At 42.0% G+C, this 11,578-nt stretch overlaps 2 protein-coding genes across 3 annotated transcripts in view; one reads left to right on the forward strand and one right to left on the reverse strand.

Annotated features, from left to right (window-relative positions):
* Window positions 1-506: 506 nt before the first annotated feature.
* znf648 (zinc finger protein 648) lies at window positions 507-8,206 on the reverse strand. Of its 2 annotated transcripts, none has more exons than XR_002920001.2 (3): window positions 3,155-7,323; window positions 1,481-2,869; window positions 507-1,371 (listed from the first exon to the last, which is right to left on the reverse strand). XR_002920001.2 is itself a non-coding variant. In XM_036211629.1 (3 exons), the coding sequence occupies exons 2-3, from the start codon at window positions 3,155-3,157 to the stop codon at window positions 1,544-1,546; spliced, it is 1,329 nt and encodes a 442-aa protein (XP_036067522.1). In that variant the 5' UTR covers window positions 3,158-5,963; window positions 8,017-8,206; the 3' UTR covers window positions 507-1,543. The 2 variants fall into 2 exon arrangements, 1 of the variants encoding a protein (XP_036067522.1); XM_036211629.1 differs by adding an exon at window positions 8,017-8,206 and having other exon boundaries at window positions 507-2,869; window positions 3,155-5,963.
* The window catches only part of scp2b (sterol carrier protein 2b), a 4,239-nt gene continuing 495 nt past the window's right edge, over window positions 7,835-11,578 (forward strand). The window contains exons 1-4 of the mRNA XM_024278113.2: window positions 7,835-7,979; window positions 8,914-9,004; window positions 9,087-9,216; window positions 9,300-9,379. Of these exons, the coding sequence (XP_024133881.1) occupies window positions 7,957-7,979; window positions 8,914-9,004; window positions 9,087-9,216; window positions 9,300-9,379 (324 nt within the window). The 5' untranslated portion in view covers window positions 7,835-7,956. The remainder of the gene's footprint in view (window positions 7,980-8,913; window positions 9,005-9,086; window positions 9,217-9,299; window positions 9,380-11,578) is intronic.

An 11,578-nucleotide genomic window follows, 5' to 3' on the forward strand; every position in this document is an offset into this window, starting at 1 on the left:
AAAGTTTGTTGGGGTTCAAATCTCAGGAGAGACAGCAATTCTGTCCAAACAAAAATGTTCCTTTGTGATGAAAAAAATACAAATGAATGAGTCTGGTCTGTGAATTGTTATGTGGATTTGAGCTTAAATAACAGGGACATCTTTAATTTCTGGATTTTATTTGTTGTTATTAGCTCACAGTTTTGGAACGTTACAGTTTCAACCAATAAAAAAACAAAACATTTGTTTAAAAAATGAAAATGCTCCTGATTTAGAGTAAAAAGCATTATTTTGTTTGTAACTGTCCATTAAAAAAAAGTATCTCCATCCTTCATTCCCAGTTTGAAGTCCCACTCCTATCACATTTTGATCTATTTAAAAGCTTTCCCAGTGTTTTTTTAAAAACAGCCTTGAGCCAGATGATGAGGAAAACAAAAATGTTCATGGGTTGTTGTCTACAAGCAGGGAAGAGGAAGTGGCTTGCCATACATGACACCTACAAACTTTCCCATTGGAATTCATTCTGGTTTTTTTGCAATTTTACGTTTTTTCATCTGACTGGGTCTTTGAAGTGGAATCTGATTTGTTCTAATTACTGCAGAGTAACTTTAGAGTTTTGCTATTTCACTTTTCCAATTTGTAGAAGTAGACAGCTGTCTCTGATAAAGTCTTCTGACAGCAACATTTAAGTTGTTGGAGAGCTCCTGTCACTCAGGTGTGCCAGCTCTGCGTTTTTCTTACACGTTTACCTGTCAAGCTCCCCTTTAATGGGGAGAACCTGGGTTTGTTGATTGATGTATGCTTTTTCTATGGACCATTTGTGAGTTTCGGACAGTACTTTCTTTGTTAGAGGATTGACATGGATTGTTCCCACTCCAAAGTATTTCACCTGCAGATCCTCTACTCCTGATAACTGTTGTAACAAAGGAAAGTTTCTTAGAAACGTTAGTGTCTGTTTCACAGTCTGTTCTCATGACTGAACACATGTGGCAGGATTCAAGTTATTTCATCAAACTGCATCATCATCTTCCAAAACTTTCATTCATTCAAGTTCAGTCATGTTGTTGTTGTGGGGGGGGGGGGGGGGTGTCTTATTTGGATGCCAAGTCTTGGTGGGACAGTGCGTCCTGCGAGGTTCGTGTCAGAGCAGCTTAGCCAGCCCTCCACATGCACTGTAGCGCAGTGTTGCGTCTCATTAGGGTCATTTACATTCTTTCTAAAAGAACCCCCCCCTCAAGGTTTCAGCTGTCAGCTCCAGTGTCAGTGTTGCGCTGATGGAAACTTCTTGTACCTCTTCTTGCTCGCTTACAGGAACTCAACAGGAAGGTGAGAGTTACAGCTGGCATAACGCCGCGCAGTGGTTGTAATGCAGCTGTGCAGTCAGGTGTAGTTCTATGGCAAGCAAAAGGTATCATAAATCATCACGGAAAGCACTGTACAGAACGACGTTTTGGTAGTAAAAGAAACAGTTTTTTATGCACGTTTTAAAAGAAGTGCATACTTTACACAGTCTTGTGTTGTCCCAGGATGATTTATGATGCCTTTTGCTTGCCATAGTCTGCTTTTAGCATGTCTCTATGGGTTCACGCACATGCGTGAGCACGTGCTCTGCTAGCTTGGATGCTCCTCGAAAGGCTCTGTCGCAGCTCCCGCAGACAAAGATGCGTCCCGCACAGCTCTGCTCCTCGTGCAGCTGCAGACGGTCAAGCTGGCTGAAGTTCCGGCTGCACGCGGAGCATCGGTGTGGCTTCTCGTCCACGTGCACGAACCGGTGCCGGACCAGGCGGGATGCGGCGGCAAAGGCGGCACCGCAGTCCGTGCAAGTGAAGGGTCGCAGGCCGCTGTGGATGGCCTCGTGCTCCGCCAGATTGGAGGACTTGGTAAAAGTCTTGGAGCACACCGTGCACACATACGGGCGCACGCCCTTGTGCGCTTTCTGATGCTCCGCCATGCGGCTAGCGAGCGTGAAGGTCTTCCCGCAGTCCGGACATGCGAAAGGTCGCTCCCCCAAGTGCGTGCGCTCATGGCGCTGCAGGGATAGTGGCTTGTTAAAGGTCCTGCCGCAACGTGCGCACGGGAACGGCTTGTCGTTTGTGTGCATGTTGCGCTCATGTTTGCGCAGGTCGGAGGAGCGAATGAAGTCCTTGCCACAGGTGGCGCAGTTGTAGGGCTTCTCCCCCGTGTGAGTGCGGATGTGTTTGCGGTAGTCAGAAGACCAGACGTAGGATTTGGCGCAGAAGGGGCAGCGGTACGGCCGCTCCCCTGTGTGCAGCCGCTTGTGCTGCTGCAGCGTACCCTGGTGGGAGTATGCTTTGCCGCAGATGTCACACACGTGCGGCTTGAGGCCGGAGTGGGTCTGCAGGTGACTCTGGAGGTTGCACAGCTTCTTGAAGGCCCAGGGGCAGTGGGTGCACTTGAAGGGTCGATCTTGCGTGTCTACTGCACCGCGCTTTTTCATGGCAACCAAGAGTCGGTTGATTTTGTCATCTTCAGACTTCTCAAGCACGTTCTTCACGGAAGAACTGATGGAATTCCCCTGGACTTCAGCCAAGGAACTTCTCTCCATGTCCTTGGGGTCATCAGGATTCAGAGAAGCGTTGCGTCTTTGTTTGAGGGTATGTTGCTTCCCCTTCTCACGCCGCTCTTCAGACTCATCCACAGCGTTTGTTTCAGTTGATGAAAGCTCAGCAAACCTCTCCAGCAGCGTGCAGTCTGGTGTCTGAGGATTCAGATACAGGATTGCACTGTCACTCTGTGCAGGCGAGCTGCTCCCAGGTGAAGAGTCTGTTCCCCCATTCTGGTGAGGATGTTCTTCTTGGGGGGAAGAGGTCCCACATAGCCCCCCGTGGATTTTCCTCTTTCTTCTTCTAGCAGCCGTCCTGTTTGACATCTGAAAGATGCAAAAGTATGCTTTTCTACACACATTTTGAATATCACTGCCAAAACCAAATGAACGGGATGTTGTATAAAACTTTTTATAGTTCTGTTTTTAAAAAACATTTTCATATACATTTAACTTTTGGTTAAATAAAAGTAAAGCTTGCCTTGAAGGAAATTACTTCAAAATAAATTCAATCTAGTGATTTTATTATTTGATTTCAATTCAACAGATTTTTTTTCTTTTGCGCATCCCTGTAAAGCATGAAAGAAACTCATTTTTGTCCTTGTGGCTTACCATTCCGGAGCAGCTCGAGTCCTGGAGGTGCAGCAGAAATGTCCTGAAGCGGGCCGGAGCCCTGAATAACTGTGGGGGGCGGGCGGGGTTTGGCAGCAGCGCCTCTGGGTCAGCACCTATCCTGCTAGTCAGCAGCAGGGAGCTCACAGCCGGGCTCACCTTACCGATCTACTTTAATGAGCTCACAGCTAGCGGCCCCCACACTGATCAGTGTCAGGATCGGTGTCAGAGCACAGGAGCCCCCCATCCTTAGTGCTATTTATGCATGATGTGAGAAAGTACTTGACCTATTCCTGTTTTTTTTTTTTTTTTTTTTTTTTTGACACTGAATGATTTGTGTCAAAGAAATGTCACGCAAACAACTTAAAGAAGTCGATGTTCCAACCGGAGAGAGTACAGCAGTTTCTTTCCATGCAGTTCAAACCTGTTGGATGCAGGAATCCTATGAGTATGACTGTCAATCAGTTGTAAAAGCTCTGACTCTTTAACTGCATCTGAAGAAACTTAAGAACGATCAAAGTTACAGTTACGTTTCTTCAACGTTAACTCCAGAGAACCACTGTGGGTTCATTATCCACACATGGAGGAAACATGACCAAAATGACTGCAAGAACACAGGAGGGCGTCATCTGTCATCGGGGAAGCAGAACATGATGCAAAGCATTTTTGTGACAGTCAGCATTCCACTGCAGCAGAGTCCTGATGAAACACTCTTAGATCATCTGAGGGAACCAGATCAAAACAGTTGACACGATGTCCATCCATCCATCTTGCTAACTGGCTGAATTATTTTTGGGGTTATGGGGTTGCTGGATCCAGGGCAGAAGTGGGGTTCACCCTGGACAAGCTGCTAGTCTATCACATGGCCACATAACCAAATTTACAACTAGGGCAACTTATCAATTAACCAATGAAGCATGTTTGATTACTCTGCACGCCTAGTACTGCGTACGCCACTGTACAGCCCTCAACTGTCTAGAGTGTAAAATATGAAGGCATTGAAATTTTTTGATTTTCAATCATTCAAGGGTCAACACTAAAGCTACCATGACGTTGGACATGTGTGGCGTGTTCAAGAACTGACTAAGTGTGGGTTCTTGAATGCACTTTTAGCCCCTGATGTTCACATTAGATGAGCAGGGAGGGGCTTCTTTCTCTTTTTCTACGGTTTACTAGCACATGTCCGCCACCTACAGTTGAGAGAGGCTTGATGGGAAATGTCAAAGTGGTGAAAATCTTGCAAATCTTGCTTCTTTCACAGCACTATTCTGAAAGACTTAGTGCCATATGATTCCAGTCGGGTACAAAACTACTGTATATAATAAATACATTTATAAATAAATCAAATGTTTCTTGACATATTTTTTGTCTAAAATAAGTAGATTATATCTTTAAATGTGTCATTGGGTTTTGCCACCTTTCTTTCTTTAATCAAATGATTCCACTTGTCAGGAGCTCTTACACTGAAGCTTCTTTGTATTGTTTAAGTTCTATGCCTTGATTCCAAGAAACTAACCTTTCAAGTAAAATCAAGCAAATCTTTCTGCAGTAAGTTAAAATAAATACAAAAATTAGTAGTTTGCCCTCTCTCGGTGGGTGGAGTGCTCCTGCCTCAGGTGGAGGAGTTTAAATTTCTTAGGGTTTTGTTCATCGGAATGTGAGATCGACAGGCGGATTGGACCAGCATTAGCCGTTATGCGGTCGCTGCACCGGTCTGTTGTGGAGAGAGCTGAACCAGAAATCAAAGCTGTCAATTTACCAGTGGATCTTCATTCTAGTACACACCTATTGTCATGAGCTCTGGATCATGACTGAAGAACAATGTCCCGTCTACGAGCAGCTGAAATGAGCTTCCTCCGGAGGGTTGCTGGGCTCTCCCTTAGAGATAGGATGAGAAGTTTGGTCACCCAGAAAGAGCATGAAGTAGAGCCGCTTCTCCTCTACATTCAGAGGAGCCAGATGAGGTGGCTCAGGCATCTGATCCGGATGCCTCTTGCACGCTTCCCTGGAGAGGTGTTCCTGGACGGAGGCCCCAGGGAAGAGCCAGGACACGCTGGAGAGACTGGCCTGGGAATGCCTCAGGGTCCTCCCACAGGAGCTGGAGGAAGTGACCGGGGAGAGGGACATTTAGAAAAATTGCTTAGAATGCTGCCCCATGACCCGGTCCACATGAGCTGAAGAAGATGGATGAATGGATGGAAATAATCAATTTTTCTGTCCAAGCAAATGAAAGGCAATTTTTTTGTGTGTGTATTTTGTTAAAATATAATTAAACAAAAGTCATTTTAGCTCATTGTCTAAGAGCTCATTGTCTAAGAACTTCCTCTATTTCTACTTTTATTTGTTTTTATCTCATGTAGGTTCTGTTCACAAATGAAGGAAAGGTGGAGCTTGAGACTGACAGGTGGAGAGGTGCAGCGCCTGCAAGAATCCTGGAACGATCCGGTAAAATAAAGAAGAAGCTGATCCAAAAGACACACTTCTCAATTCTCCATTAACTGAGTTTGTAACTTCAACAGCACTTTGTTCAGGAGCTTTGGATCCCGTAAGAAAGGAGAAGCTCCAAAAAGCAAACTGTTGAAATGAGTTTTAGAGTTATGGCGAGGAGCTCAGGTATCCTGGAGGAGAGCTGCTACTCCTCCACACTGTAGGCCAGTTGAGATGACTCCTCTGTGAGGATCCATTCCAGACCTGTCACACTTGGAGGAGGCTCTGGGGAGGAGCCAGGATGCTCTTTTGGCTGGACTAGGAGCACCTTGGAGTTTTCTTAAATAGATGGAGGTCTGGACTTCTCTGCTGAGATGCTGCCCTGTAGTAAGAGGGGAAGATGATAAGAGAAAATGGTAAATGGCGTACATCTATATAGCACGTTACTATACCTCCTTAGAAGGCCCAAAGTGCTTTAAAGTCCCATTCACACATGCTCTTCTGAACCCTGGGACCAAACTATAACCACCAGGAGCAATGTGGGAGTCAGTGTCTAACCCAAAGACACTTTGACACATGAGTGGGAAGCAAACCTGCAATCTTCCATGAAAAGAATTGATTGATCAAAAAAAAAAAAAAGAAGAAAAATGAAAAGAACAATGAAGGAGTATAAAGTGGCTGTGACACGGTTTCAATGTGAAGACTTTTGTGTGACAGTGCTAAAAACAAATACCAGGCAAATTCTCATAGCACCAATAGATGGCACTGTTTACTAACAAGCAAGATATTTCAAAGTTTGGCCATTACACAGTGATGCATTCTAATAACACATACATAACTTTCCTCTGTTTCAGTGAGACTAACAAAACAAAAGAGAAATCTCCAGAAGACACCAATGTTAAAATGAAATCAGTTTAAAGTTCTGCAGTTAAGGTTAATATGTGTACAAATATAAACAATAGACCTCAGAGAACCACAGACCTGAAAAGTTTCTACCCATTATTTATACATATTAAAGACACAGCCTGTCAATTAGCTGAAATTATTGACAATGTGTTTCTCAGTTACACGATAAAAATGAAAAAAAAACAAAAACAATATCACAATGTGTGACGTAAATGGATAATCCTTCACCAGAAATGACAGAAAAATATTTGTAATCTGTTGAAGGATTTTGATTCTATTGGTCATAGGTCATTGAAGAAGTTGAGCAACCATGGGTCTAGTATCTGGCGGCCATGGAGCGAGAGCGGTTGACCTCTGATTGGAAGATTGCATTTCTGCCTTGCCTGTCCAATGTAGGTAAATGGGACTGTGAACATAAAGCACTTTGGGCCTTCAAGGAAGGCAATAATGCTTCATGAGGATATACCATTTACCTTCAACAATGAAGAAAAAGTACATACAATAAGCAAAGCAAATAAATTACTTTGTATGAAATTAAGTGAGTCATTCGCAGCATTCCACGCTGGAAATGGTCCTCTCATCTGAGGCAGGTGGAGTTATTGTTAAAGGACGTGTGATTTTAAAACATAAAGTCAGTGGTGAAATCGCCTCTAAATCAGCCGTCATTAACCTTGTTTCTCATAGCTAATACCCTGCTTGTTTTACAGCTTCAGCAATTCCTGATTAGCTGGATTGTCTGAGCTTAGCTTCTGACTGACTGAACACACCTGATCAGGTGAGCAGCAATTACTGAATTAGCTGCAAAACAACCAGGGCAGAAGGTAAGAAGCAGGGCTCCCTGCTCTCAAATACAAATTACACGCAATCACAAATTTTCCATAAAATTCAGACGACTCAAAGTGTTTAATTTTTTTTAAATTATTATTATTATTATTTTATTGCAGTGTTTTATGTTTAGTTGACTACTTTGTAAGAGAATTTACTGTTAAATGTTGTATACTATGATTTGTTTTTATTTGAAGATATATGTATACCACAATCTGTTTATAGTGTTTCATTCTAAAAAATGTTAATAAAAAAAAACTGCTGACCGAACTATAAGCCCATCCCCTCTTAATGCGAAGTACCAGGCTAATAAGTTGTGCGACTGTCAAGATCTGCCTTTATTTTGAAAATATTGAATTGAAGCAAAGGAAATGTCTTACTTGAAGCTTCAAAACAAAATTACAAAATAAATGTAACGAAATAAAGATATTGATTCCCCTTTTCCAACGGTACTTCTCCCTATATGACTGCATTTTTTCATATATGCAAATAATGATTTTCCATAACTTTGTTGACGAGCAGCTCTGGCATCGACACATCGCGTCTGGGGGCGGAGAAAGCTGGAGAAAGCGGAAGTGAACCGGAAAAGGGCGATTACCTAACCCAGCCGGACGTTTCAGGACTTTTCATCTCCTTCATCCAAAATGCCAGAAGATCTGAGACCGAGGTAAGGAGGCTGTGTGTGAGTGGGCGCCCTCACTCACGTCGTTAGGCGATCGAACTGCAATGGCACAGACTCGCCGCGTGACAGGACGGAGGCTCCGCAGAGCTCGTGGCTGAAGAACCGGGTCTCCTCACGGAGCTGTAGACCAGGTCTTCGGCCAGACACGTGTGACACCAGTACTGAATAGTTTAGCCGCACGTGCATCTGAAAGGGTCATGCATTAGGAGCATGCGCGTGATTCACAGCAGTGTTTGCAGGAGTGCACGCGCGCACAGCGGCTTGACCACTGTGCTGTTATCTCTGCTTTGGTCCAACTGATAAGATTCTAAGAAGACCTGAGGATTCCTACTAAACAAACCCGATGGATCAGATAATTTATTTCTAAATAAAAATGCAAATATGAAGACACTTGATGATTGGATCTGTTTATTAAAGTCATCTCAGTCAGTTTTGATGGAACCATGCTGCCTTTTTCTGACAAGCAGCAAACTCCTATTTCAGCCAATCACAAAGGGGTAGCGCTGACATCACAGCTCTGATCTCCTGATCTTCTTAACCCTTATCAGAGATTGGTTCATGTTTGTCACCAAGGCTGGATCAAGACTATTCTGTGCCCGGGCTAACATTTTGTGAAGGCCCCACTACATGAAAAAGGAGAAAAATGATTTGACATTAAAAAATGTCTTAATTGATTTGAAATATTGATAGGAAACATACAATTTGTATTCACCCAAGACAGAACATATTTGCATATGAAAGAAGATGTTTAAATTAAAGTTAATTTATTTTTGCACTTTTTTCAGTTATTTTCTTGTAAACCAAAAGCTTCCCTACATGTAAAATAACTGGGAACCACAACATTATTTTTCATTTATATTTCATAGTTTAAAAACAAATGAGACATAATGGCATAGCATTAAATTTGTAATCGTTTCAGGATTCAGGCGTGGAACACCAGTGCTGGAGATGGGCTGGAGGGCTTCAAGGCCCACGCCGTTTTCCAGGAGATCAGCAAGAAGCTGCAGGAGGTAAACATGGGGAAGAACACGACTGCCTCACTCATAGCTAAACACACTCGTTCCTCATGCAAACCTTTTCCTCTCTTTGCAGGATGGGGAGCAGTTTGTGAAGAAAATCGGGGGAGTTTTTGCTTTCAAAGTGAGGGACGGCCCGAACGGACAGGAGGCCACCTGGTTTGTGGATGTGAAGAACGGCAAAGGCTGCGTTCACACCGACACAGGTGAGGAGGTCTGCTCCCTGCAGGAGATGACAAAAAGTTCAGAGAGAGTCCTGACTTTGAACCTTTTGTGTGTCTGTCTGCAGATAAGAAGGCGGACTGCACCATCGTCATGTCTGACGCTGATCTGCTGGCTTTGATGACGGGGAAAATGAACCCTCAGACTGTAAGTGTTCAGCCTGTGGTTAGAAAGAAGGGGACATTATGTCAGTCATGGTGGAATAATAAAGACCTCTGCGATCCAACTGCTTCTACTTCACATCAGTAACTTGAAATCCTTGCAGGACTTTTCTGCTTTTGTGTCAGTTTGTGAACTATTTTATATGAGTCATACAGGACTCTGTGAAGGTCTCACCTCCAGCATTGCACAATAGAAACATTTCAGTTCTTTGTCAGCATGCTGGTGGTCGTCCACTTCTGTTCCTACATCATACTTCTGGCCCACACTTTACTCAAAGTCCAACTGGATCAGTGCTGTGGGCGAACCTAAACCTTCTATGTAAAAGATTCTCAAAATAGTTGCAGAAAAATATGCAGATTTTAACACAAAAATCTTGTTCAAAAGTGTAAAAAACCTTTCAATTTCTGTGCAAACGTATCATTTACTGAAACTTGGTGAGATTTCTCTCTCATAAATTAGATTCATTTGATAGGAAATCAAAAAAATTAGAAGCTGCTATTTATGTAAGTTATAAATATATATAATGAAGAGGCATTTTTCATATTTGTCTTACTGCTTATTTGACAGAGCACAGCTGTGGGCGGAGTCTGTTTTTTCTTGCAAGCTTACAGCTGCTGGACACTAAAAAAGTTTGTAATGTGTTTTGTATCGTTGATGAAACTTTTTTAGTATAAAAAGTTCAGTTTTTGTATAGTTTTGTTGGGACTTTTATTAGTAAATAAATATAGGCTTATATATTTATTTTTTCCCACCAACAACCACTAGAGGGAACTGTAGATGTATGTATCAGTATTTACTACTGACACCACGCAGAAAAAGAAATGTCGTCCTAAACAAACCTGGATGAGAATCTGATTGTTCTTCTTCTGAACTTTACTCCTACTTTGTGGAACTCTTTAAAATAAATAAACCTGATTTCTCATCATCATCATCCATATTTCCTATACATTAAAAATGCAAACAGACGATGTTTACATAAAGCGGTGAGGCAAAAAACTCAATACTTGCTTCTCCTGTATGCAATAGAAGAATATTTTCAGGGTTCCAGCGGGGTCTTAAAAAGTCTTAAAAGCATTGAATTTATTAATTCAGAAATAATACCATAAAAAGTCTTACATTTTGATTTGAGCCTTAAAATTGTGCTACTTGAAATGTCAGATTTCATGTCAAAAATTAAACATTTTCAACCAAGATTATTTTGATCAAATGATGAACAGAAAATAAACTTAAGAGCAACCAGTGACAGCTGAAGGAGAAAATAAGTGACCCCTTTGGAATTACTTGGTTTTATGCATAAACTGGACACAATTGTGATCAATAAAAACAGGAAACATTAATTGACGTGATTTGAACAGGGAATATTTTTCTCCATCATTGAGATTTAGATTGAGATTAAAAAAAAGAACAACACATCTCGTGTCCATTTCGTTCAGAAATTGAGGTACTCCCACGGTGTTCACATACTTTCTTTTGCAACTGTATGTACTAATACGCTGAATTTTTTATAAAAAAAAAAAAGAAGTAAAAGAAAGAGCTTTAAAGCATTACGGCTCAGACCAAAAACAACAAGATAAAATGATACTGCTTTGGTCAAGAAATGGGGATAAATTAATAAAACAGGAAATAATAATAATAAAAAAGGGAAGCAGATAAAGAAATTGGCCTTAATTTAACATGTATGGCCTAAAAAGGTTCAATATTTAACTTGAAGAAACTTGTAAGTACCCTGAGTTTATTAACACATTTCATGTCAAGCAGTGAGGGTCAAATTTGACGAGCTAAATATGCAGGAAACCGGAGTTTGATGAGTGAATCATGTTTGGTGTGAATGCAGCTCTTGGCGAATTTGTTCAAAATATGTTCATTCACACTCCCAGAAGTGCAACTTATAATCCAGTGTGACAGGTTTTTTTTTTTTTTCTTTATTATGCATTTTTTTGCTGCTCTGACTTATACTCCGGAGCGACTTGATGTCAGAAAAACACCGTAATAGATCACCCCTGCCCCCATTTTTCTGCTCTTTATTATTTATGAATGTTGGACCTTCAGCAACCATAACACAGCTGAAAGATTTGGACAACTCTGTGCTCTCGTGCACTCTCAAACATGCACAGCTCTTGTTTCGGTAATGTGGTCAACCTTTGCTACCTTTGACCCACTTTCTCAGATCCAGATAATCTGTTG

This window comes from Oryzias melastigma, linkage group LG4 (assembly GCF_002922805.2).
Source record: "Oryzias melastigma strain HK-1 linkage group LG4, ASM292280v2, whole genome shotgun sequence".
NCBI lineage: Eukaryota > Metazoa > Chordata > Actinopteri > Beloniformes > Adrianichthyidae > Oryzias > Oryzias melastigma.